This window comes from Lates calcarifer, linkage group LG9 (genome assembly GCF_001640805.2).
Source record: "Lates calcarifer isolate ASB-BC8 linkage group LG9, TLL_Latcal_v3, whole genome shotgun sequence".
Taxonomy (NCBI): Eukaryota; Metazoa; Chordata; class Actinopteri; family Centropomidae; genus Lates; species Lates calcarifer.
In genome coordinates, this window is record NC_066841.1 from 8,613,390 (window position 1) to 8,639,553 (window position 26,164).

Sequence of the window (26,164 nt, forward strand, 5' to 3'; positions counted from 1 at the left end):
CTGTTTGTTTGCTTAGAGCTGAAAGACCACGTGCAAACAGAGGTCAAAATTCAGTGAGCAGAGCAGAAACAAAACGTATATCTAAGATGACCAGCATCAGTCAAAAGTAGCTCTTCCTGTCAACAAACCACTACCACTTTCACACATGTTTAAAAATAAAGCACTAGTGCTAATTCTTTGGGGTTAGGATTGGGCTGGGATATATCTGTCACACAGATACTACAGGATGTGACTCATTTGAAATGTTGTGGTTTAATGGTTTTGGTCATGTCAGCATCACCTCCTTCATTATCAATAACGTCATCATACAGGTCATTACTCTTGTCGTGGTCTGTTCTCTGTGGGAGCTATTGTCACCAGGAACATAGTGTTTCATGGTCTGTCTCAACTAAAGCATTTACCAAAATACATTACCAGAAGAAAAAAACTATCACAGAGATTGCTATGTTTATTTAATAAAAATACCAAGTAGACACATCTAGCAACATTTTTTAAAATGTTATTTAATAGTAGGTCCTCATAGATATATAATGATTCCTAAGACAAGGATTTTTGTCTTGCGTAGCATGATGTTGGCAGAGTGCAGCGATAAAACTGTAAATTTTCAAATACAGAAGTAAAGGAGGGAGAGAGGTTTGAAATTGTGATTTTGAGTTTATTGACGAGACTGCCTCAGCTCACAGTCAGAAACCAAATACAGAAAAGATGTGAAACAGAAGCCATGTCATGCATCTCTTTTGGCACTTTTTGAACTTTGGCCACCGATCAACAGAAACCTTAGAAAACAGGACAAAATTAAATATCATTAAAATAATAGAAAAAAAATCCCCTACTTCTTGCCCATGGTCCTTTTCTCTGTGTGAAAAGTAAAATACACAGTCCTGAGGTATATGGGTTGGCAGTGCCTTATACAGGCTAAACACACACAAAAAAATAAAACATCATGTTGGATTAAGACTTGAAAGGAACTCAGCAGCATTGGGGAAAAAGTCCACTGTAAAAAAAAAAAAAAAACATACTCTGGCACAAAAAGTGCTTTCCCCGACAATCTTCAGTTCATGTACCACAAAGACAAAACAGACATGCAATGAGTGAGAATAAGTGAGAATAAAGAAAGTGAATATGAACAAACTGATTAAACAGTTATGCATCTTTCTCAATAGTTGCATAAAATTATTATCCACAATAATGCCCAAAAACTGTTTAGTTTGTGTAGAGTGTGAGTGAGGGAGAGACTAATAAAAGTCTTAATTTAAGTAAAAAAGAAAAAGTAAAATTGGATCAAAATGCATCTAAGAAATCAGTGGAGTACGACTGTATTAGTCATCTTCTGGAAACAATGTACGTGATCCAATTGGCCTTTACAGTTTGACAGTTAGCATTTTGGATGATGTAGAAACCTTGCTGTACTCCAGCAATCAAACAGATCACTACTGCAACACACACACACACACACACACACACACACACACACACAACACACACACACACACACACACACACACACAAACAAATGCTAAACAGTGAATTCTGTTTGACTCCACCACAGATGACATACCATGTCAAAGTGCCCAACAGTCAAACCTGTGACACTGCATCTTACTATACATGAAGACTTCAGCTGTATGAAAATCAGCTTTGGTAATTTTTGCAATGTTTTTCAGATGACATTAATTACAACATAACAGTGATACACACAATTATTCATAGGTGCAGAAAAAAGTGGCTTACATGAGGGGAAAAAAAGAATTTGAAAAGATTCATGGTGATCAATCCTCCTGACTTAATTCTTAATTCCTTGGATGATGACTTTGTAAAATAGGAGGGTTTCAACTGATAGCTATGATGTTTTAGCTGGGATGCTTTCTTGGGTTTTATAGTTACTACACACCTTGCGTGTATACACACACTCACACACACACATTATAGCAAAAAGGAAATGCAAAACACACACACACACAAATGTTTCATCAAACGGGTCAACCTTGCAAACTGCATTCACTCTTGAAATTCCCTGAAGTCACTTACTATTAAAAAGTAAAAGAAACTTTCCAAATTGGCCCCAGTTCAGATACTTCATCTACGAACATCATATTACTGAGAGGTCATGGTAGCTGACGCCACCTACTGGCCGGTGAATTCCCCATTACTGAATATTTAACAGTACTTGTTGATGCGAAAGGTGCAGCCTAGATTCAAAACAAATGGCATTGCATAAAAACATAGCTGAGTACATTTGTTGTTGTCTTATCTACGTTCTCCTCTTAGATAAGGTCATTTTAAATTCTAGTTAGTGATCTATGTCATTATCACTACATACACTTTCTATGTGCCTACAGTAGCTATACTACAGGCTAGGTTTAGGTAGCACCAGCACAGTCATCTCATCCTACAGTTGTTGACCATTAACTACCTAGTTTAGACTCATGAGATCATCAAACCCCTCACTTCCTGCACCACACAGAACAAAAGCTACACTTGACCTGTCTGTCTAATAAATATAGAACCATCTTTATGTTTCAGAGTCAAGGCAGGATGTGAGTGTGGCTATCACACTGCTTGACTCACTTTCATTGGCTGTAAACATGCAGGCTGGGTCAGTTAGGGCTCCATGTAGGGCAGTGAGGGGCTCTGAGGCACATGCCATTCAGAAACTGACGAGGGATCAGTGTTAGGAAACTTGGCTGCTTTGTGATCCGCAGCGCATTTCAAGGATTTGCGTCTGGTCCAGAGTTCAGGGCTTGAGATGAATCTGCTGAACATGGTTCAGTTCTATCATTCTCTGTTGCCTTTGTGCAGAACTGCTGCCGCTGCTGTGATTGTCGTTGTCCTCTGAGCTCCTCCTCCTCAAGAAGCACCTCTTCTTTCTCCAATACCAGCTCCAGGGTGGGCCTGCCGGCCGGTCCTTCCTCCAGCTCCCCCTCTTCTGCCAGGCGGAATTTGATGTTCATGCCGACAGGTTTTTCTGTCTTATCTGGACAAGGAGGAGGAGAGTCAATGAAGTGGAAAATCGGAATGAGAGCAGAGAGAATAATGAAACGCACAACAACATGAGAGAGTAACTAAGATTTGACATTTGATGTAATTTTGTTCTTAGTTGGAACCTTCTCAGTTATCAGTGAAGTATGAGTTATGAGACACATCATTTGCCCCGGTGTCAGCAAAATTGGCATCTGAGATTTTGTACCAGACAAAATGAGGAATACAATGATGGAGTGCTCTGCCATGAGTTGATCAGTGGACCAGAAATAAAAATAATCTCAAAATGCCAATTCAGTGGTGAGATGCATTAGTACCTGAAGTTTTGATAACCTATAATCCAATACCCCTATTTAAATACAGTAAAACTATACATTTATATATATAACTATATATTTATGAGCTGTTTTTAAAGATGTGGGTCTGTAGTAGGAATGAATGGGCTTGGAGCTGAGAGCTGAGTGGCTGGGGACGTTGAAAAGCATTGAAAGACAGTAGGCTGGCTTTAGTCTTGTTTTATGGTGTGTTGACGTTGTAACAAAAATACAGAATATCAGCAGCTTTATCCTTTAAATCTGTTTTCCTCCTGGTTCTCACCATGCCCCAGCTGCTTCTCTTTGGGCAGCAGCAGCACATCCACATTGTGATGTTCCTCCAGGGCAGCTGTGAGCACTGCACCCTCACGGCTGAACAGGAAGACCAAAGCTAGGGTGATGTCTTCAGTGGAGTCTCCGTCTCCAACCATCTGGAAGAGGGGAGTTTCCTCGCTATTACTTCCCTCACGGTGGTCTGAGAAAGACGATGAGGGAATAGTTAAAATTAATTCATTTCTGTGAGGTCTAGTATTGACAGTATATGTCTGTTATTCTTAACTCTGCCTTACCAATAAAGATGACTCCTATGGCTCCGGCCTCTTGTAGCCGACGAGCCTTTGCAGCAAACATGCAGTCACCACGCAGCACCAGAGCAATACAGCCTTTAAGCTCCGCTGCATTATCTATTGGCCCGCAGGCAGTGTAGGGGGAGGCTTTCACTATGCTGCCCTTCACCTGCGGCACAAGAGTTTGGGCGTGTTATTGTGAGTTACCATGTATCTTAAATGGATGGAGACTGTTTACAAGCTTTATATTGACCCTGTATACCATATTACTGTCATGCTGGAAACTCACCCCATGCTCCTGTTTGGAGAGGTCCATTCCAAACTTAGCAGGTCCCGCTGTGAGGACTGTCCGACCCAGAAATGGGGGGGATATGAGCTGAACGACATGAGGCACCACTTCCTCCTCTTCTGGTGTCTGGCTTACCTCTGCCACAAGTTTTACCCGGTATACTCCTTTATGCTCCTAAATGGGGTTAATATTTAGGCAACTGGATTGAAAGCAATGCATGCAGTAATCAATAGTAACCTACATTTACAGCATTTTTTTTTTCATTTAAAACAGTGCATTCATTGCCTTGACCCAATTTCTACTCCATTAACTTTGCTATTAACCAAATTTGAATAAACCACTTTAAAAAACAAAATGAGATTGGTAATCCATTTGCTATGATTGACGCATTTCTCTTTCCCTGTCACTGTTGGAAACCTCTTAATAACAGAGGAGGCATGTTTACTGCTGAAGTAAACACAGAGCATGGCTGATAAGATGATGAAGAAATCTGTTAAAACATCTTTTGACTATAATTTTCTAAATCCCTGTTGCTCAAAACCCTGTCACGAGGATATGAAGGATATAATTGGTTCCACAGCAGGTTGTATAATTAACCTATTTTGATAGCTCCATGGAAGCACATCAACAGCATATAAATGCAAGGTTCAACATGTTGTTTGAGTCAATCATTGAAGCCAAGTGGACCAAATAAGGTTTTGAAGCAGGAAGTGAAAACTTCACAGAGGCTCATTAAGTAGATAAATTGGGGCACAGTATTGTTTTTGACTGATCTGAATTACAATGAATTACAAAAGCTGTAAATTCAGATTTAAGTGCCTACAATTATGACTTACTTTATACAGAGATAAAAGTGGGTAACACAGGCAGAAAATCAGGTCTACAGGTGTGTGCAAAAATACCTTTTGACCTCCAATGCCTGTGACCTCATTCAGTGGAGTAAGAGAAATGCCCATGCTTTTCAAAAACTCCACTGGCTCCATGCCATTATCGTGGAGTGGGAGTTCAATTTCCCTGTAAAGTACAAGCACACGAGTTAAATCTGGGTTCCATCGCTGATTCCACTCTAAAATCAAAAACCCTTTGTGACTGGACACACCTGACAGGTAAGGGGCGGAAGGCTCGTCCGACCCCGGTGAGGTACTTGTAGCTGTCCCGGATGGTTTTTGCAAATGAAGGGTTGTTGGGAAACAACGTCTCCATGCTGGGGCAGGAGTGTGTGAACAGATCTTCTTCTTGAGAAATGGAAGCAGTGTCCTGGAGTACATGACACACAGTTATACAAAAACTTATCAGCTCTTACACTCACATGTCAGTTCACATACTAAAGGGTCAGTTCACATTTTAACTGTGCACTACACAGCATGAATTATGACATCTCCATAATGTAATCCCACACAAAATTATTACATTTACTTGTAATACACAACTAGCGCAAACATGGACAGGAGCAGGAGCTAAACTGTACTACAATGTGTGTTAGTGATGAAACAAGAGCTCTTACCGTAATGTTGCCTTGACAAGGTGGCTGAGTGGTAGAGAGAGAGACAGGAAGGAGGTGAGCCTCTGTGGTGAAGATGTAGTCGTCGATATCGATGGGCAGCTCGCTCTTCTCCGAAAACAACAGGTACAGGTATTTAAACATCTCTGCCAGGAAGAAGGAGTCCATCCTACACACACATTAACATACAGACACACAGACACAGGATTCTTCAAACATTAATCATAGATGTTTGGAGGTTACAGTACAATAGTCATTTTAATAGACCACATCTTTATAGGGTAAGTTTAAATATGTCTGTAATGGTATTTCTCTCACATAATACCTGTCTTCATGCGCCCCAGTGCGGACATCTTGCACAGCAGCAAACCCGCAAGGCACCCTGGCGTAGGCATTGAGCTTCTCCACGATGGACTGTCCCACTCTGAGGTAGTAGGGGTCACCAGTGGCCTGCAAAAATCAAAATATAATCTTGACCACATGTCTGAGATGGTATGTTCAGTTTCCTATTAAAGCTTAACAAGCCGAAATACTATGGCCACCCCTGCCTAATATACTGATGGTCTCTCACATGCCCCCAAAAGAACCAAGACGATTTGGCCCTTATCAGAATTGCTTAGGTCTTCATTTCTGCCCATTTCTCCAACATCAAAGATGGTGATGTGGTTACTGTCTAATATCTCAGATACGTGCCATTGGTCATAATCTTTTGGCTTGTTCCTATACAGTACAAGAGTGGATTAGTAGACCTGAACATAGTTTTTTCTGTCTGTGACACTATCGAGTCAGCTTTGTCACCTTATAGAGGTAGTAGGTGCTTTCTGCAAACTCTGGTCTCAGTAGGTGTTGGCCCCAGTGAACTCTGAACTCTGTAGTGAAAGCCTGCAGGGATTAACCAAAGAAAGAGTTAGTAGTTAGTGACACTGGATTAAAAAAAATTCTCACATTGATTGACAAGAACACAAGTAATGTTGACTTCTTTCTCAATTTGGCATTTGCTACAGTATTTAAATGTGCAAGAAAATGAACAAAAAGAGCAGAGTTTACCTCTGGAAGAAACTTGTGCTGTTTGGTGACTTGGTAAAGCATCTCATGGGTCTCAATAGCTGGTTTCAGATCTCCTCTTAACACCTGTGTTAAAATAAGACATCACTGCAGCAACATGCGCGCAACAATTTCTATAATTAAACTAACAGTACTATGTTTTAATAGAAGCAAATGTGATTATTCAAGTGCATGTTAAGACAGGATCCCTGACCTGTAAGCCAGGGAAGAATGCCAGGAGAGAGTCCATCCAGCTGCGCACGCTCACAGTAGGGTTGTGCATGTGTACATTGAGCAGTAGGGGAGGCTGACTTATGTACTTCATAATGGCACTGTAGTGCTGTTGTAGACAAACATCATGAAAAATAGATTAGCAAACAATGAAAAACATAAAGAAAATCAATAACAAGCTTATGATGCTGCAAAATGAAGCAGGATTACAGGAGGTGCCAAATGGATTCACTATAGCCTTATATACTAACAGTATACAGAGGGATACAGTGATGGAGAACTTACAGTGTTGAACCTCTCCAGAAAAACATTATCTCCCAGAAGAATGTAGGCCTTCATCAGATATTCATAGTATGAGTCGATACCAGCACCAACTCCACTGTCTGCAAACACAGAAGTGAGAGGAGAGTCAAATTACTGTACTGTACTGTACTGTACTGTACTGTAATGTGTGGTTTCAGTTTTTGCCTCTTGTCTTTACCACAGTTTTGATGGTTTTACACTATGCATGTGTGTGTATGTGTGTGCGTTAAACTATCTCACCCCTGCGGACCCATTCTCCATTATGTATATTGATGACAGTCCCGACCAAATCACTTCCTCTCTGTCTTCTCTCCCAGAGGACATCCATGGCCTTCCTTGCATGTTCCTATAAAACAGTAAATTATTATATCCATAAATGTTTCTATTAAAAAGCCAGCTATAATTTATAAAAAAAATACTATTGTAGAGTATTCTTTTATAAGATCTCAGCATCTTAAAAGTCTAATTTCTAGAGAGGCAGAGGGAGGTAATACCTCAAACACAGACTCTCCTGACATTCTGCTGAGGGCAGCAAACTCCAGGATCATTGTTCCTGCACAGGCTGTGCAGGTGTCTGATTCAGTGCCAGTGCGTGAATTTGGATTCTGGACTCCATACCGCAGATTCACCTGGTTGAGCAAAAAAAGAAAAATGAATGTTTTCACCTCACTTGATATTCACAAAATAAAAATATTTGTTCTGTTCTCTGTCAATGCAATGTGTCAAATGTTAGGGTCATTCATAAAAAGATTTGATAGCAGGGTGTCTGCTCTATCTGCATCTTAAAGATCTAAAATAAGATCCTGTGATAATTGCTTCCAGTATCTGTATAAAGAATACCTTAGGGTAGGGAAGGCCACTTGTGGTATTGAAGGCAGGCAGTAATCGATGGCCCAGCTCTTTGGCCATGTGTAGGAGCTCATCTCGATACCACTGCATCCTGTCCCCACGCTGATGGAGCAGGTCAGCCATCACGTGGGCCCCCAGAAGCCCTCTGGGGAGGATTAAATGAAGGAAGAAAAGAAAGGTTTTTTCTTTAGAGTTGATAGGTTGAGATAGTTTAAACAGCAGGACATTTCAGTCGAGTAATGTGGAATATGTGGTACTGATGTGGAACAGTTCATTCAGAATAATTCAAAAATGCAAAACCTGCAACCTCAGTAATTTTTTAATAAGACTAGTCTATTTTTTAAAAAAAACACGATTTACATTTTCACTGCAAAATTACAGATGTGTTTCATACCCCAAAACCCTGATGTTGGTCTCAAACACAGACACCACCACATCGTTGTCCAGGCGTACATCCTTCACAGCCTTCCTCACTGCGTCCTCAAACTCATCGAGCTTATTTAACACCTGCTCACACACAAATAGACAGGAACAAACACATTTACTGACAGAAGGCTTGGAGAAAAAAAAAGCCTTGAAAACACATGGTGAGAAAAAAGGGCTCAAATAGAAAAGCAGAGAAAACTATTTTGATGCTAGGAAAAACAAGTACTCACCACCAGGGTATCAAGGGTGTCAATCAGTGTGAGAGAAAACCTGCAGAGGAGAAGGAGAAAGAGGCGCTATGATGAGAGGCACAGCATGGTGGAGCTGGTGTCCCACTTTACTACTGATCCAGTTTAATTTGTAATGAACCACAGACTGTGAAATGTCAAATCTGTTGCATTTGCAGAGAAATTACATTATGCAACATGTGTGGTGCATAAATCAGTATATTGTACCGTTGAGCTGATAATTTACTGCCTTTTCGTAAATTTCTCTTTACAAGACTTAAATTAGCATCGCTTTCATGTATTCCTGAAAAAATAGGGCATGTAGTCCATGTCCAATTCAAACTGGTTTGAAGAGAACAGTCTTACATAAGCAATGATTATAGAATCCCTGACTTATTTTAAGAGGATAAATGTATGATATTTATATTTTACATAAATATCACCTTTTGAGTTCCTACATTCACTTACATGTTTGTTCAATTTAATGCTTATTTTATAGTATATTATTATGGGCAGTGACAAGAAACACAGAGAATCTTCTCATAACTTTAGATAATAAAATCAGATCAGTGTCCTAGAATTAAAATGATGGTGGATCCAAAAACTGCAGAAGATGCACAGATTCATAAGTTTCTATAGATATAAGACACATATAGCTTTGGTCTGAACTGATGCCAACTGATGGATTAAAAAAACAAGGCTTGTTTTCTTGAGGGAATTTAACTGTTGTGGCAGAATTAACCTCACTGGATCTTTCTAGGCTCCAGAAGCCAGAGGATGATGAACATACTTTCCCAAGGAGTCATCTATGTCGCCTCTGTTGGGCTCCTGGCCGCGGACTCTCCCCCTGCAGCTTAGAGGCATCAGCTCGTCTGCTGGATAAGCATATTTCTGCAACACACAGTGACTGTCTTCAGGCTACATTTAATGGTCTGCTCAAAACACATCATTAAGGAAAGACTGCCTTTAGGGTTGAAAATTCTCTAAGAGGAAGAAGACATGAGCAGTCCAAAGCTCATGCACAGTTTTATGGACTGCTGTTTTTGTTTCCCAGCTACTTATTCCAGCATTTCCAGAATTGAGATTGAGGACAGATTCCAATTTGGTATACCTGATTTCAACAGATTGAATGAAAATAATTAGGACTGAGGAACAGAGCTGACACCTGACCTACAGGGACAAACAAGCACAGACATTATATAAAAACATGAAGTCTGCTTCCATCTGCCCTATCCCATTCTCCCATCAATAATGTCTTACCAACATTTGTCTTTGCAACTTCTAATAATCCTACACTTGGCTTTTAAGTTATAAGCAGTTCTTATAGACATTTGTTGCACTTCTCAACTCCACGAAATAATTTGATACATTATGCTCCTTTCTGCATCTCTCACTCTGCCAGGTTCAGTTTTATTCTTACACAGGTACAGGTAACATTTAAAACTCAATGAATAAATCGAGCCACCCGTGACCCGATCGTCTGTGGCTGTACACTCTCACTGCTTGCTTCACGTGAGGAAAAGCCTGGATCACAGAATGTTCTGCTGGCATCTGTTGTGCCAGGCTGACACTGCAGCTGCAACCAAATCCCACACGTTTGCTTTCTGCAGCACGACCCCACTAATTAAATCCAATAGCACCTGAGGATTCTCTCCAGGCATTGATTCAAACCTTTCTGGATGACCTTGCTGAGGGCCACATATGCAAAAACACAGATTTCACAATGAAACCCACCCCCCAGACAGCTGCAGTACGCAAATATAAATGTGGTGTTGATGACAAATATTGCATCCAAGTGAATACCTTACCATGTAACTGCCATAAGCGTGGTCGAACATCTCAATAATCTGGTCTCTGCAAACAAAAGGGAAAGTAGAAATTAATTAAATGAGGAAATGGCACACATTCTGTGGTATCCCTTCACAATATCACAGAGACTTAACAAACACACATAAACAATGTCGATGATTATCTAGTCATTCCTCACCTGATAACAGTCTTCTCCTCCGGGGTCATGCTCTGGCTCTCATGACATTTCACACAGCCTAGAAGACTGGTGATCAGCAGGGTCTTTAACATCATCATTCCGACGCCAGAGGGCTGAACCCAGCAATGTTTATTTCTCGTCCTCCTCATGTAGTCTTGCCTCAGGTTAAGCTTTTAATGGGCAAACAAGCTCCTGTCCTTTGTCCAACGCCCACTGAAAATCAAATAGTCCAGCAGGCACAGCTGTCCTCCTTTAGAGCTCCAGTATCCCTCATTTTTGTGGAGAGTCGACCGTACAGCTCTGGCTAACGGTAACAGACGTTAGCTGCATCCCAGCTCCATTTCCATGCCTCTACTGTGGTTGTTTTGTAGTCGATCCAGTCTTGTTACGACCACTACAAACCACAAACAGGGCACTCCAGCTGACCGCTATCCATGTACACGCATGTAAACAATAGAGGCAACAAGCTATAGTTCAGCCTCGATAAACAATATCTGTTAGAAGGAAAACAAGCACTGGCTAACTGGAGGGAGCCCTAACAGTACACTTCTTTAATCTAGAAATGTGAAGAGATATGAAGGAAATAATAAAGTAGTTGCCAAACTGATGGCAGAGTGAGAAAGTGCGGCTAACCCTTGTTAGCCATCCCAGTGCTGCGAGGAGAAACCCTGCCGCTAGCCAGCTAACAAGTTGCTAGTTTACCGTAATCGGACTGTTACCAATGCCAGTTAGCTACAAGCTCACCTACATAGTGTTGGCTAGAGAAAGTTAGCTTAGCAGCTTCATCTGGAAACACACGGTGCACTTGCCGTGTAAACTGACTGTCATTCAGTTAAATGGTCGATGACACGTCCTCAAGTATCACGGCTATACAGTACCTCCCTAGCGGACGTCGAAGACCGAGCTGTCAAAGTAAGGGCTGGGATTGTTCGTTACCCGGCTGCGGGGCTGCTGCTGCTGAATTGAGAAGATTTTTTCCCCGGTTGTTGGCTCTCAGGCAAGACACCCTCCCACGCAGGCTGACATGAAGTCTCTCTCTCAATAAGTTCAGTCCTTCAGGTGGTTATATTTTGGGTTATATTACAGTTATGTTAGAGTTATCCTTAGGGCTGTAGTCTGACAATGTATTTGGATTGTTATCATAGACTGTATATGATTGTTATCCAGAGAGGAGGAGGTTCCCTTTGCAGTTATGAGTTAGGGCAAAATACCCCGTAGTAATTCAACGCAAAAACATACGTCATTAGGTAGGGGGCGTCAAGGAAGATATATAATATAATATAATATAATATAATATAATATAATATAATATAATATAATATAATATAATATGTAGTTGTGTTAGCTTTATCTTGCAAATTCAAATGTCCATGTTATATTTGTCTAACTTTTTGTCTACTTTTTGAAATTATTTTGTATTTTCAGGGGCACAACGAATCCGAAACATTTCATTCCTATACGCACAGAAAATTATTTATGCCGTCAAATTGTCGACAAAGCCTCCTATTTTACCTCTTCTCCACTTTGTCTGCTTCCTTCATAACTTCTGTAGTGTCTACAGTAGGCCGCAAGATGTCACTATTGTCCCTCCCCTCTCTGTGCATCACGTTCATACTTCACCTGGATGCATTTATTGTGTATATCGATATTTTTCCTCTGGTTCCTCTAGTTTTTCCTCTAGTTATAGCCAATACACAGGATGGATCTTCCTGTTGCCCTAAAGTATCGCCTCCTGCTTGGGGACAGTCCCTGACTGACCCATCTCTGAAATGAATTGCTTTCACTGAATTGAACATATTTGAATGATTGCTTAATAACCTATCTTAACGTCCTATTATTTGCATCTAAAATATATAATGCTAAAGGAACTAGACAGAGGCAGAGATGAAATGAAGAGATAAGTCCAACTGATCACAGTTTCTTAATTTCCTTCCCCTCTCTCTTCTCATATCTGACTCATAGCCTTCCTGCCCTCAAAGCAAACATGACTTTGGACTCAGCTTATTAGAGAGCCTGTTGAGTTATTACTGAGATCTAATGACTTCTGAGGACACTGCGAGAACACTGCTGCTGTGTGAGAAAAACACTGTGCAGCAGCTGATGGTGCTTTGTGGGTGAGGTGGGTAGATTGTTGTATAAGTTGCAGTGAAAGCTGAGTAGAAATTAGAAGTGTACGCTAAGGCTTGTGACATGGCAGTACAGTTACCGTGTACACATGAGGAGGAGTTTATGAGAAACGTCTCCGTGATTCAACTAATAATGGGCGTTGCCATGTGAACTTCTTCGAAAGGTGTGGCGAGTCTGGCAGACTGTGAAATTCCTACTTTGACATCAGTCCTGTCTTCTAACTTAGGTAAGACGAAAAACACAATTTTCTGACTTCTGATCATAGTGTTTATCCATGTAGGCTTTACATTTGTTCTCTGTGCGTATTCCATGTTTTTTTTCCCGCTTTGCTGATCGGGAAGTTTGTATTTTCCTGCGCAGTGATCGACTTTAACATCCTATGGGTTTGATTTTCCTCAGTTCTTATTCTACATTGGTTTACTCGAGCTTAAACTGTTAGATGAGGATAGTTATTGTGGAAATACAGGAACACACGAGGAGGAATATTTCAATGCATTTGTTTATGTTACTCGAAATGGAAACCAAACGCGCTGGCAGTGAAAGTCAGCGGGTGAAGTGAGCAATGTGCAGAGCAAAGACAGAAGTCCGTAAGTGGAAAGATAAAATATATCTTTATACTTGGATATGAAGGTATTATTAGTGTATTATTTTTCATCTCTCTAGTTAAAGACTTCCCTCTACAAACACAACAATGTCTGTTTGGGTGAGTAGTTGTTGGCAATTTGTGAGTGATTATATGATTTAAATAAGATTTTAGCCTTAAATTAAGAGGAAAATAAAAGTGATAATATAAACATGTTTGATTCCTGCCGTAGGATGACTTGGACCTGCTCTTAGACTCCCCCTCCTCATTGACTGTGACAGTAAGTTGGACATAACCCTTACCTTTCATGATTATGGAGATCATGATAATAATGGTTATGATTATTATCATACAGTTTTCTAAGGCTGGAATGCATATGTACAACTTAAAAATATAAGATGTTATCAACAGTAAATAACATATTCACAGCATGGTTACTGGGTAATCATTTCACATTGATATGTATGAGCCTGTGAGTGTGTGCCTGTGTTTGTCAGTCCAATACGAGGGGAACTGTAAAGGACAAAGCAAACTTTAAAGTGGAAGAAGATGTGGCTGCACTAAGGAAAGCCATAGAAGGCCTTGGTAAGCTAATAAGTTATCATTTCCAGCATTTATTTTCTAGATATGTAACTGTATCAGAGAAACATGTAAAGCACTTTAATCATCAAAGTGTGCCCTTACGTCAGTGAGTGGAACAAATGTCATCTTTTATTTAAATTAACTTTCCAGGTGCAGTGAAAGTGGTAAGCCTGTTTTGTGTTCCTCTCCTTTACAGGTACAACGGAGAAAACACTGATAGATGTCTTGACCCAAAGAAGTAATGCTCAGCGTCAGCTTATTGCTACAGCCTATGAGAAGGCCACAGGAAGGGTAAGTCAATGGATACTCATTTTTCAAATATTTAATTGTGGGACAAAGACAAAACGAGATGTGGAGTAAGATTTTTGCATATTATCAACCTGCCCACATTAGAAATTAGTAGCTGACCTGGAGGGCGACACCCACGGAGACTTTGAGGACTTGTTGGTAGCCTTGGTGACACCTCCTGCTGTCTACGACTGTCATGAAGTCATCAACGCCATCAAGGTGAGATGAAAAAAAAGGTCCACCAGTTCCAGAAGTTGCACAATATAATTTGTTGAAACAGACTCGAATTTTCTTCAGATTTGTTTAAATTCATGAAATTTGACTATATTTGCATTACCATTGTTATTACCATTATTTCACATATAGGGTCCAGGGACCACAGAGAGTACGCTGACAGAAATCTTTGCCTCGAGATCCAACAGACAGATAAAAGCCATATCTGAAACATACCTGGCAGGTTTGTATTTTCAACACAATGTATTTGTAATTTCAGATTATTGTGAAACAGATAGCAGTTGTTGTCTTATTTTGAAATTCTTTGCACTGTGCTGTTTCATCCAAGAAACGGGGAGGTCGATGATTCATGATCTGCAGTCTGACGTATCTGGAGATTATGGCAAAGCGCTGCTCATCTTGGCTGAGGTACCTTAAAATGAAAAGAGTGATGTGCTGTCAGAAGGCATTTACATCAAATGAGAATCAGACCCAAAGCAATAAATTTACTGTTGCCAGACAGCTTGGGTCACATTCCTTTCCTATCTCAAAAAATGTCATTAAAAAAATCAGTCTACGCCTTAAATTTCTTCATGTCCAAGGAATCTACATCATGAAAAGCCTCATATAAAAAACATCCATCTTCAGTTAGAGGCCTTAATTAATAGATAAAAGATGTTTTCTACAAGACCTGTAAATCTTTGGAAAGCTTATCGTCTCTATTATCAAATTCCAAACAATGCTTGCCTTAGATGTTGAACTGTGACAAGCATATCAAAAAAATAATTTTAAAATTAAATGAATTTCTGAGCAAATGCCAAATAAATTGGATTTATCTATTTTCTTCCTTTTATCCTCACAGGGGAAGAGAGATGAGAGCACCAATGTGGATTCTGCCAAAGCTAAAGCAGATGCTAAGGTATATTCACTACATTTAAATCATTCATTGTGAAGTCAATCCTTGTTTTTCTGCCTCTTTTTCAGACAAATTTAGAAAACTTCAGTATTTTTCAATGAAGCACATTACAGCCATGAAGCTCCTGTGGCTAATGTGGCACACATTTGATAGTTTGAATGATGTTTTATGGATGTAAAGAAACTGTGGCAGTGGCATTTAAAACACTGTAGAGCAGTTAAGTTACTGTGTTGGACACTTCTCCAGGGCTCAAAGGCACCACTCACCTTAGTTAACACACTTTACTTGCTCATATCTGAAGCTGTATGAGCTCACGCTTATTTTCATTCTACCTAGGCGCTCTATGAAGCAGGGGAGAAGAAGTGGGGTACTGATGAAGACAAGTTTATCGACATCCTGTGCCACAGGAGTATTCCCCAGCTTCGACAGAGTGGGTACACACGTTACATATTTCCTCTGTAGATACACACAGAGTCCACAACCATACTAGTGTAGGGTGGCTGTGGCTCAGGAGGTAGAACGGGTCGCCCACTGAAGCTGTATTCAAATCTCTGTTTTGTTTTGGCAGCTCTGGTAGAATACAAGAACATTAGCAAGAAGACTCTGCAGGAGAGCATTGAGAGTGAGATGTCTGGAAACCTGGAGAAGCTACTGGTGGCTGTTGGTGAGAAAAACATCCCACACTTTCTCACCCTAACACTGAACAGTGGTCCATTGCTATGGTGCTGCCTCTTTATTCTCACATAGGGAAAGTAAATCACTGCACATTTGAGGCTCGTTTAACATACAATTTATCACCTTTTTTTCTTATTTTTCTATCTAGTTAAATGTGTGAAGAGTGTTCCGGCATACCTCGCTGAGAGGCTTTTCAAGAGCATGAAGGTAAGCTGAGCAAACTGTCCCAGTGAAATCCACATATTGTTTGGTTGCTCTGTGTGCTCTTTTTAGCCACAGTAGTCAATTGTATTGGTCACTGCTGGTGTGGAAAGGAATGTTAAGCCACTGTTTTATTGCTGCTGCTTTGACTGAATGTGCAACATTGGTTGAAATGTGTCGACAGGCTGTGAAGCAGCAGATAAAAATGTTAAGTTGCGCAAACACAGGAGCAGCCATTACTGCACTCCACAGAAAACTATATTTGAAGTGAACAGACAGTAGGAGTGATTGCTGAGAAAGTAGATACTGCTTTTTCATTTTATCTATTGAGGACTTGTTTTATGCCAAAATTCATTGTGTTGCTTTGTCCAGGGTGCAGGGACCACAGAGTCTGTCCTGACCAGGATACTTGTCAGCCGCTCAGAGATCGATTTGTTGGACATCAAAGCTGAGTACAAGAAGCTGTTTGGATATTCCCTCTACTCCCAGTTAGAGGTCAGTGCATACACCCAGAGAGTTTTTTTTTTTTTTTTAATAAGGGAAACTCAATATATCAATATAAATGTTCAGCAAAGGTTAAATGTCATGGTGTCTTGTTTTAGACATTGGACAAACCACAAACATGATTTCCTGTTTTTTTTTCCTTCCTCCCTTTTCTCTCTCATCATGTTTCTAGTCTGAAGTTTCAGGCAGTTATGGCGACGCCCTCAAATCTCTCTGTGGCCAAGATGACTAACTCCTCCTAACTCCAGTGATGAAAAACATATGGTGTGAAGTGCAGCTTTATCCTGTAGTAGATGAGAGGAGCAGCATCTAATGACAACGGTGACCAGTCCATGACCTTTTTATTAGATTCATACTGATACATTCTCCTGAACCTAGCCCTGACGATGACTGGAACTAACCATCTAGAAGTGCTTTTTAAATGTGGAATTCCAGTAATGTGCAACCAGACTTTGATGTTTTAACCACAGCATCATGCATGCTGGGTGAAGAAGCTGATATTCATGGATACGAAGATGCTGTTGAATGTATTTCATGTGACTGCTATAACTGCAGATTTCTTACTAAATATTTTATCTTCTGGTATATTGTAACACAAACAACTTAAAAGTTGGAAACATACAAACAGCCAGTGTCATAACCTTCATGTTTAACAAAATAAAAATACTATATTCTCCTATGGGATGTGAGTGAGCAGGGATAGAAGATGACACAGTGTCATTTATATTAAAAAAAAAAAACTTATTTTATTTAAGAGTTTTGTTTATGTTGCTGTAACCAACTCCTACACAGGTCATCAGGACCTTGTCTCCTCCTTTCCTTTCGTCCTCAAAAGGCTTCTGGACCTCGATCTTGAACATGATCTGGAAGAAATCTCTAATGTGTCTGAGGAACTCGATCCTGGAGAGACATGGGTGGAGGAGGGGGAAGAAGGTTAAGTGAGAAAAATGAGAGATGAAATTTTAGTTTCACTTTTATGCATTATTGCTTACAGCATGTCCTGATTTTACACTTTACAATCCCAAAGGAGAGGCGTTCACCCTGTGTTTGATAAAATATATTCCAACTGTCAATAACTTAATACACTAAGATTACCAGAGGACAGTGTTCTGGGTCTACCTCAAGTGACTTCAGTAAAGGTAAAAGCTCATCTTTAATCTCTAATGCACATTCAATTCCTAAAACTAGGATGTGTCATTTATAAAGCAAAGGCAATTTACACAGAGAAACAAAAACGCATACATTTGTGTCATCTGTCATCAGTATTACCTGGATGAGGGGAAGAGTGTATTGTGATGGCACTGCCAATCTTCAGTTATCATAGTACTGTACTTGAGAGGGACACAGCACCGGTACCATGATAACTGAAAATGGACAGTTCATAGTTCGCTCCTCAATTGTGGTGACGACAGTGTCTGAAATCAACTTTGTGTTCAGCTGTTTTTATTTTTGTCTCCTTTTTCCTTAAACATATGGACCCATCTATGAGCAAGACTTTTTTTTTTATAGTAGAAACTTATCTTCAAACATAAATATCTCCTTTCATCACACATTCACCGAGCACCTTTTAATGAGCATGTAAATGAGTGATGAGCCTGCCCAACTAGTGTGTTAACGCTAAGTGCTAAAAAGCATGTGAACAATTTGTAGAGGAAAAAAAAAGAAAAAGAAGAGTGAATTTAACTACTAGTGAATTTAACTACTATTTACAGTTTGTTGAGAAAAAATATTGCTGGTCTATTAACTTGCAATAGTTCTGGTGCATAATCAGCAGCATATTTGCATTTTTCCTTCCCTTTGCATAACCACAAGTCTTTTTCAGTTGTTTGTAACACAAGGTTGTTCCCTGAACTGCACTGGGATGTAAGATTCAGGTAAATGAGTTAAAACTGTTCTCCTCTTTTTTTAAAATCCCTTTATTTTCAGTGAGAATAGTAAAAACAATCAACATGGCTTATATATAACAAACTGATGAGTGCATTTATCGATTTATCTGTCCAGTATTTTGTGCCCTACACGTGGGACAAGAACTTTGGATTATAGTCACTTGCCAAGAGAGGACTAGTAGAAGAATAACTAAATGTTCTACATTTAGAAGATAGTGCATCTGTATATTAACTTATGAATGAGCCATGGGTCTGTTTGTAAGGTTCACTGGGACAATAGCTTACGTGTATGGGGAGAGGGGTCCAAGCAGAACCTTCGACACGTCCTGTTGGCCAAGGGTCATCAAGAGTAGCGCCAGGCTCTGATTGGATGAATCCACGCAGCCACCCTAAAACAGAGAGAGGAGGGGCGATGTGTTTCAGCAACAAAAACAGATATGTCACGGAGGTGGAGATGTTTAGAAAGAACTCAGCAACCCCCTGACAGAGGGTTTGATTATCTAAGGTCCAACGCTGATAGCTATCTACATTTGCAAAACATAGTAGGAATCCATGAGAGGTGATTGAGGGTCAGATGTGTTTTTTTAGCTCTGGACACAAATTTCAGGATATAAAGTCTTTAACTCAAACATAGATCAACAAAACTAACAGAGACATTTCAAAGCCAAATGTTAAGTCTTATTGTGGTTTATAATCAGGCTGGAGGTTGTTTTTTCCCTGAAAAAAAATCCATGTGTGCACTTTAATCAGATGTACACCATTTTTTATTTATTCATATATCCTAGCAGCAAATACCTACAACATTTCTTTCTTCTTTTTCCAAATTATGGCTGCATTATCCTGCTTCCACTGACCTGACCTCTGATCCTAGCCTTCCTCCTGATTTCCCCCCTTTTCCATCAACATAGGAGAAGACAGAGGATCTTCTCTGTCTAGCCAAGTGATCACATGCCACAGTGATTACTCGATAAATTATGTGCTATTCCCTAGCCCCTTATGAAGAGGCCTATGCAAGACTGGACACACCCAAGAGCATTTTATAAACTGAGGGAACTTTAATGGCTGTCCACTGACCGTTCAATTAAGACATTTACCATTTAATGTCCCATACTAATTTGAGGCACAAATGTCTCACAGCTTACACTTGTAGCCTACTGTGCATCCATTCTAACTACGGAAGCTTGTGGCCCAGTCATGCAGCATTATGGCATCGTGACAGCTTGTCAGCAGGAATATGATTCAATTACATAATCATATCACTGAGACCATGGCAAAACTATGGTGACATTGTTTATATTGTTGATGAGACAGAGATTTTGTTAACTACATTCCTTCAGAAAGTGGATGAATTTTATCAGACTTGGTAAGAAGTACAAATAAATTCAAACAGATACTTCATGGACTGAGCAGCCATACGAAAAACTACAACTTCATTGCAAGTTATTTCCACCATTTTAATTGTTTAATAAGCCTTAAAAATAGATGTATAATTGATGTGTAATGTTACTACTACTACTTAGTAGTAATATGTTATATTTCCTACAGTCCGGTTACATGAATGTGTTATTCATATTTTTAAAGTTTAACTCCAAAACATTTAACCTCATAAAATATGTTGTGTTTGCCTCCAGTAAAAACTCAACAGTGCTCATCAAGAGCAAGAAACATGAATTCAATTTTAAAATGAGATTTTCTCAAAATTCAGTGACTTTTCTTTAACCTTTTCCCCAGCTTGGAAAGCACATAAGGCTGACTATTGAGAAAGTGTTGTGCCCAAGCACCTTACCTTGTTGTGTTGCTGATCTGGGCTACACAAGCTGAAACTACTTTAACTTTTCCAGAACGTGTTACATTTCAAACTAAGAAAAATGATGCATAAATACCATCTCTGACAGGTAGCTTCAGACCCTGCCTTCCAAAGGAAATGTCACACAGTTAAAGATGTCCCAAAAGGCCCAGCAGCCACAACCACAGCAACCACAAGGCCTTATGGAAAAGTCCCTTGAATCCTATGAGTGAACGGCAACCCCCTTTCCCAACAGTCAAATAAAAAAGACGTGGGCGCAGTTAAGAGAGTTCTACGACGCAATACCATGTAAAATTTCTAATTAAACCAAAACCTGTAAAACTATATAACATTTAGTGGATAACAACTATCTGAATTTAAAAAAATAATAATAATAATGAGGGGGAAGAAATCTATGTTTATCATTTGGTGGCTTAACAGTGAACAACACAGTAGGTCAGGGTTTTAAAAAAAACAAAAAAAAAAAAAAAAAACCCAATAGTAATCAAGCTATAATCTATACTTGGGTTAACAACGATTTCTGACTGGGCCTTTGACACAAATATTCAGTGTCTTCAGACTCATTGTGTAACCACTACAGTGCTTACTTTTTTACTTGTACCTGTCAAACTGAATTTCATTTAAATAAAAACCAACATGAAAACATGCAACTGACAAAACTTTAACTCAACACAAGCCTACAGAGCCAAGTACATGGTATATCTAAGTGCCATTAAAATTAAAGTTCGTTTAGTATAAATAAACAAAATTTTACAAGAGCACCACTTACATCAGCTCCTGCCCAGTGTTGATGTTGCTTCCAAAAACAAAATGTCCATCATGTAGCTTTGGTTTACTACAAGAAGACTGTACTGATTAACCATAAAACAAACAGACAGACAGAGACACACACACACACACACACACACACACACACACACACACAGAGCGCCTATCTCCTTTAATGCGAATCCAGCAAATTTCTTTTCCTTTTTTTAAAAAATTAATGATCCCAGCCGGAGTGCTACTCTGGTGTTAGCCATTCTCTTCTCATCCTCTTAGCTGTAGCAATCACTCTGTCCCTCCTGCCACAGTTAGGTATTAAAATCTGCGGTTATTCAAATGTTGTTACATTTCTCAACATAGTGAATCTACCTGTTCTACCAGCAGCTGTGGCTGTATGAAAAAAAAGAATGTTTAAAATTGAAGGATTATTAATCCACCATCCTCGAAGTCTGAAAGATGTTAGTTCCCCACTCTCTCTGTCGCTTGGAGTTAAGAGGACGCATCCAACAATATTCCTCTTTCAGAGTTAATCAGCACTACCCTGACCAGCTAACTGGACTCACATGGCTCCTATGAGAGACGGCTGAGAGGCAGAGCCATGTGGAGGCAAACTGAAATCAGTCACTGGATCTAATTGTATATATTCTGATGAAGTGGGCTCTTTTTCCTGTCTGACTATGTGAGATTATTTGTGCCTGTATACATTTTAAGTAACAACCATATTTCAAGAGAGACAGTTGAAAAGGGGAAAGTTTGAGGGCCACCAACCAAAGTAGTAACTCAGGAAGAGAAATAGGAGATGATGAAATCGTGCACAGCTACTAAGACTGTTATCACACACACTTGAAATCAAATTACATGGGAATGTGTAATCAGACAACTCGGTCAGCAGAGATGAGGGGAACAGCCTTGCTCTACTTTGTGGACTAATACAGTTTAATATAGTTCACAGTCACTCACTTTTATCACAGAACATGCCTATACACGCTTTTCCAACATACTGCAGTGACAGCTTCATCAAACAGACTATAGCATCCATCTTAATGGAACTAAAAAATGTCCGATTTCGAATGGAAAAACTCTTCAGTTGCTTTCTACACTGCAGTTCAGCCAACAAACAGTTTCTCACTTGAATTCCAGACTGGGGTTGATGGTCATTAGCCGAGAACGCTGGTAAACAAGGGCAGTGAAAGTCATTGTTGCGTGCTGGGTTTTCAATGCGCCTTGTCTGTGTATGTCAGGTATTCCCCAAGAATTTTAAATCATGCAGTGATGGGCTGCAAACTGATTCTCCAGCAGCTGTGTGCAGACTGAGTCCTGATATCAACTTCCAGTGATAACAGAGACTTTCCAGCACAGTAACCAAACAAAAAATAAAGTTGATTTTAGATTTAGTTAAACTTTATCATTGTATTATAACATTGCATTCTTCACTGTGAAAAATCCAAGCAGTACAACGGGTTACAGCCTCGTGCTAAATGCAAAATTTGGATTGAGCATAAAAAAATATCCCTCTGAAAAATATCCAGTAATACATCTGTGTGGGAATCTATTCTGTGAACCAGTATCAGACTTGTTGGATAAGAGTATGACTGGAAGTTGCTTTATAGATCAGTTAACTGATGAAAGAGTCTTCAGTTGGCAGCAGTATTATAGCAACTGAAACACAGAAAACTCTGTATGGACAATAAGGCAGCAAAGCCTTTTGTTCGCAAAGCCACACTGGTTTAATTTTGTCTACTGCCTCTCTAAAACACAAAGCACATTTTCACAGTAGACTTCTTTTAAATAAAAAAAAAAGACACTCTTCACGCTGCAAATCAAAAGCAAGCCTTTCTATGTGCGATTAAAATAGTGCTGGGATGCTCACGGACACAAGGCCTGTTTGTGCAAATGCTGAAAACTTAAGCCAGATTCCTGATTATGGCTGAGTGTCTACATCTGTTCACAGTGAAGAAGGTCTTATACACCCTTTTCACAGCAGGCTGTCTGAACCTGTAAAATCAAATCAACTTCAAAAACCACCACACTGACACGGGTGAGTGTCAGTCTGTGCGAGAGAGAGAGAGAGAGAGAGAAGGAGAGAGAGAGAGAGAGAGAGGGAGAGAGAGAGAGGTGTATTTGTACTGTAAATATGGGTCTTTGCTGTGCTTACCCGGTGTATCTCCTCCAAAAGTAGCTTGGCACAGTTCCTACCGAGGTCCTCAGGCAGTACGGGGTTTCCCTGCCCCTGCGGTGTGGACGACATCTCAGCACTAAGGAAGAAGCCGTTCAGCGTCTCAGCCACTAATGTCAGGCCAAAACCTGGAGACCTGTGGTTAACCGACATGAATTATTAAATGTCTTTTCTTCAGTGTTGAGTGACCTACAGAAACATACATTAACTGAAACTTACTGATTAATAAATGTACAATGAGATACTCACTTGCCCGAGTTGGCTCCTTTCATGTGGTCGGTGTGGATGTAGATGTCTGGAAGGAACTGGTTGAGGACGCCCCTGGCAGACTCCACTATCCTGTTCGCCATCTGAGGAGAAACTCTCACCGAATATCTGGGTTCAGACAGTCAAGGCCTTTTGCTGGCTCACATAACAGGGTTTGTGGGTGTTTGAGACTGTGTTATTATTATTATTTATTATTATTTTGTGACATTTAATAAACAAAGTGGCCTATGAAAAAAGGTTTTTATGACAATTTGTATTACTTTATTGTTATGCACAAGTGAAACACAGAAATGACTGTGAGCCTGACAAGGATACGCCACTCCTCTGATCCTCTTGATCTTTCCTGGGTCAGTTAGCTGGACCGGCCTCATGGTCCGACAGACAGGACATGTGAAAACTACCTCTCCGCCACCACCCGGTGCCATACCCCTCTTCACCACCTGAGGGAGCAGCAGCAGCAGAGACAATGAGACTAAGGAAAGACTATTATTAATTAAATTATGCTTTTCAAAGGCTGCCATGACGTCCTCACCTTAAGCTCAAAGCCATCCCCACCAATACCAAACTTCTTCATCACAGGAAGGGCTGTGGACTTTAGCAGATCGACCTGGGGGAGACAGACAAGTGTTTAAATTATTGACATGCTAACATGTCTGCAATGGTTTGAAAATTGCAACTACTGTGCAAAAAAAAGTCCATGACAGAATCTACAATGGATCATTTCTCATCACAGCAACAAGCAAAGACGCTGTTCAGTGTTTCCATGACAACAACTCTCTCCAGTTTCTCCAATTCATACTTCTTATTACCTCCTAGTGCCTGGTTTGTTGACATTATCCACTCTGAAACAATGCAGCTCATAGCAAAGAGCAGAAAATGGATGATGCAGTATCTGAGACTGGCTTTAAATAAGACATTAAACTGCATGTAAAGATGTGCACACTAGAGGGCTGTGTCCATTTGAATTTAGGAGATGTGCACTTAACCACATAGTTTACATATTCTTTGCAGATACATTCTTCAGTTCCACCCAGTGTGATCATAAATAAGAAGTACAAAGTTAAAACACAAAAAGTATTAGATAGGATCTGATCGGACTGATGAGTGTGTGTCCTCACCGTCGGATCAACTGGGTCATTGGTGACGCCCCTCAAAGTGGCCTTCAGGGAGGTCTTCATAAATGGAGCCAGCATGAGCAGGGCTTCCAGGTAGTAACCGATCGAGCGCTGCTGGTTACAGTCATGTTCGACAGACCCTCCGTACAACAGGCCAGGCTGATAGAATAACACAGTACCTTGGAGAGACAGAAACACCAGAACTGTGAGTGAGTCTATAGATGCTATAAGAATCACTTCACCAAAATGGAAGAAAGTCCTCATGTTGGTTCACAGAGAGTAAAAGCTTTGTTAAATTTTCTGTTATAGAAGGTTACAGTTACAGCCTTAGGCAACACTACAGGTAAAGCCACATAGAAAAAGGAGCAGAATGGCACATTATATAGAAAAATAAAGTGAAAAACACTACATAACGTCAGCTAAAATCCCATAATTAACATTCAAAGTATCCACCTGCTGGTGTTGCACAGTGCTGAGACCTCAACACACGATTACCCTGAGACAGCAAACAGTTATTAAATAAACCATAGAGTCTGGGACAAAGCTACCACTGCAGCCAGACACTCATTTTAACACTCACCTGTCTGGTTAATCTCTATTCTGGAGCCATTGGTCACTTTGTCTAACAGTCTGATGAAGCTGGCCTCAAAATCTGGAGATAAAAAGGAAGGAATAAGAGAGAAGACATGTTTTAAGCAAAGTACCATAACTTCTAAAGATTCCATGTATATACTGGAAACTTCTGAGTCCTCACTCACATATGTCAAAATAAGTGACTCAAATGATGTAAAACAAAGCTCCCCAAACTATGGTTAATTGTTCTTGACATGCAAAACAACTACACATATTTGAACAGTAAAGTGAGATGGCATTTATCTCACATTTACACCATTATCCCATCGATTCCCCACGTCCGACGCCCAGCGATTTAACCACACTCACAACTGCGTAGCAGCTAGCTGGTTAGCCGCCGAGCTAACTGCGACGCCACATGCAGAGTGAAGCAGCGACTCACCTCGGAGCCCCGGGTCGTCATCTTTAGACCTTATGTTCTTGATTTTAACACGCTTCCCGCTGAGTGTGGACAAAACCAGCCGCTGTCTGAAGAAATTGCAGCCGTCGTAAACGAGTCCCTGACTTGCCATGTTTTTGTTTCTGCCTGGCGTCAGTGGAAATCCACGTGTGTTTGTCCAGGAAGACGTTGGGAGGAGGCGAGGTTACGGCAGAGCAGGAGGGTCATAAATGTGTTTTTTGAAGGGTGCACTGTCGCAGTTGGCCACTAGATAGCACCATATTACCACTCATTAACTGAAAACGGGAGTGGTTGAGTAATAATGTTGCGT

General features: G+C 40.2%; 3 protein-coding genes across 4 annotated transcripts; 1 reads left to right on the forward strand and 2 right to left on the reverse strand.

Moving 5' to 3' along the window:
- Window positions 1–1,567: 1,567 nt before the first annotated feature.
- On the reverse strand, window positions 1,568–11,892 carry si:ch211-282j22.3 (ER degradation-enhancing alpha-mannosidase-like protein 3). The gene is made up of 20 exons (XM_018670397.2): window positions 10,717–11,892; window positions 10,538–10,583; window positions 9,520–9,620; window positions 8,733–8,772; window positions 8,471–8,583; window positions 8,068–8,221; window positions 7,722–7,856; window positions 7,468–7,573; window positions 7,210–7,307; window positions 6,908–7,033; window positions 6,697–6,780; window positions 6,448–6,531; window positions 5,975–6,099; window positions 5,653–5,818; window positions 5,248–5,405; window positions 5,051–5,162; window positions 4,149–4,322; window positions 3,863–4,028; window positions 3,577–3,768; window positions 1,568–2,974 (listed from the first exon to the last, which is right to left on the reverse strand). The coding sequence occupies exons 1-20, from the start codon at window positions 10,863–10,865 to the stop codon at window positions 2,709–2,711; spliced, it is 2,595 nt and encodes an 864-aa protein (XP_018525913.1). The 5' UTR covers window positions 10,866–11,892; the 3' UTR covers window positions 1,568–2,708.
- Window positions 11,893–12,700: 808 nt separating this feature from the next.
- Window positions 12,701–17,484, forward strand: anxa3b (annexin A3b). Of its 2 annotated transcripts, XM_018670401.2 has the most exons (15): window positions 12,701–12,835; window positions 13,007–13,069; window positions 13,507–13,546; window positions 13,659–13,706; window positions 13,924–14,011; window positions 14,205–14,299; window positions 14,402–14,515; window positions 14,663–14,753; window positions 14,859–14,938; window positions 15,372–15,428; window positions 15,762–15,855; window positions 15,994–16,089; window positions 16,249–16,307; window positions 16,674–16,796; window positions 16,978–17,484. In XM_018670401.2, exons 3-15 carry the CDS (start codon window positions 13,535–13,537, stop codon window positions 17,035–17,037), a joined length of 1,017 nt encoding a protein of 338 aa, XP_018525917.1. In that variant the 5' UTR covers window positions 12,701–12,835; window positions 13,007–13,069; window positions 13,507–13,534; the 3' UTR covers window positions 17,038–17,484. The 2 variants fall into 2 exon arrangements, with proteins under 2 accessions (XP_018525917.1, XP_018525918.1); XM_018670402.2 differs by lacking the exon at window positions 12,701–12,835 and having other exon boundaries at window positions 12,887–13,069.
- Window positions 17,130–26,049, reverse strand: rcl1 (RNA terminal phosphate cyclase-like 1). The gene is made up of 9 exons (XM_018670398.2): window positions 25,837–26,049; window positions 25,402–25,473; window positions 24,825–25,000; window positions 24,239–24,313; window positions 24,022–24,146; window positions 23,689–23,814; window positions 23,419–23,575; window positions 18,977–19,080; window positions 17,130–17,705 (listed from the first exon to the last, which is right to left on the reverse strand). Exons 1-9 carry the CDS (start codon window positions 25,964–25,966, stop codon window positions 17,552–17,554), a joined length of 1,119 nt encoding a protein of 372 aa, XP_018525914.1. The 5' UTR covers window positions 25,967–26,049; the 3' UTR covers window positions 17,130–17,551.
- Between the last annotated feature and the right edge of the window lie 115 nt (window positions 26,050–26,164).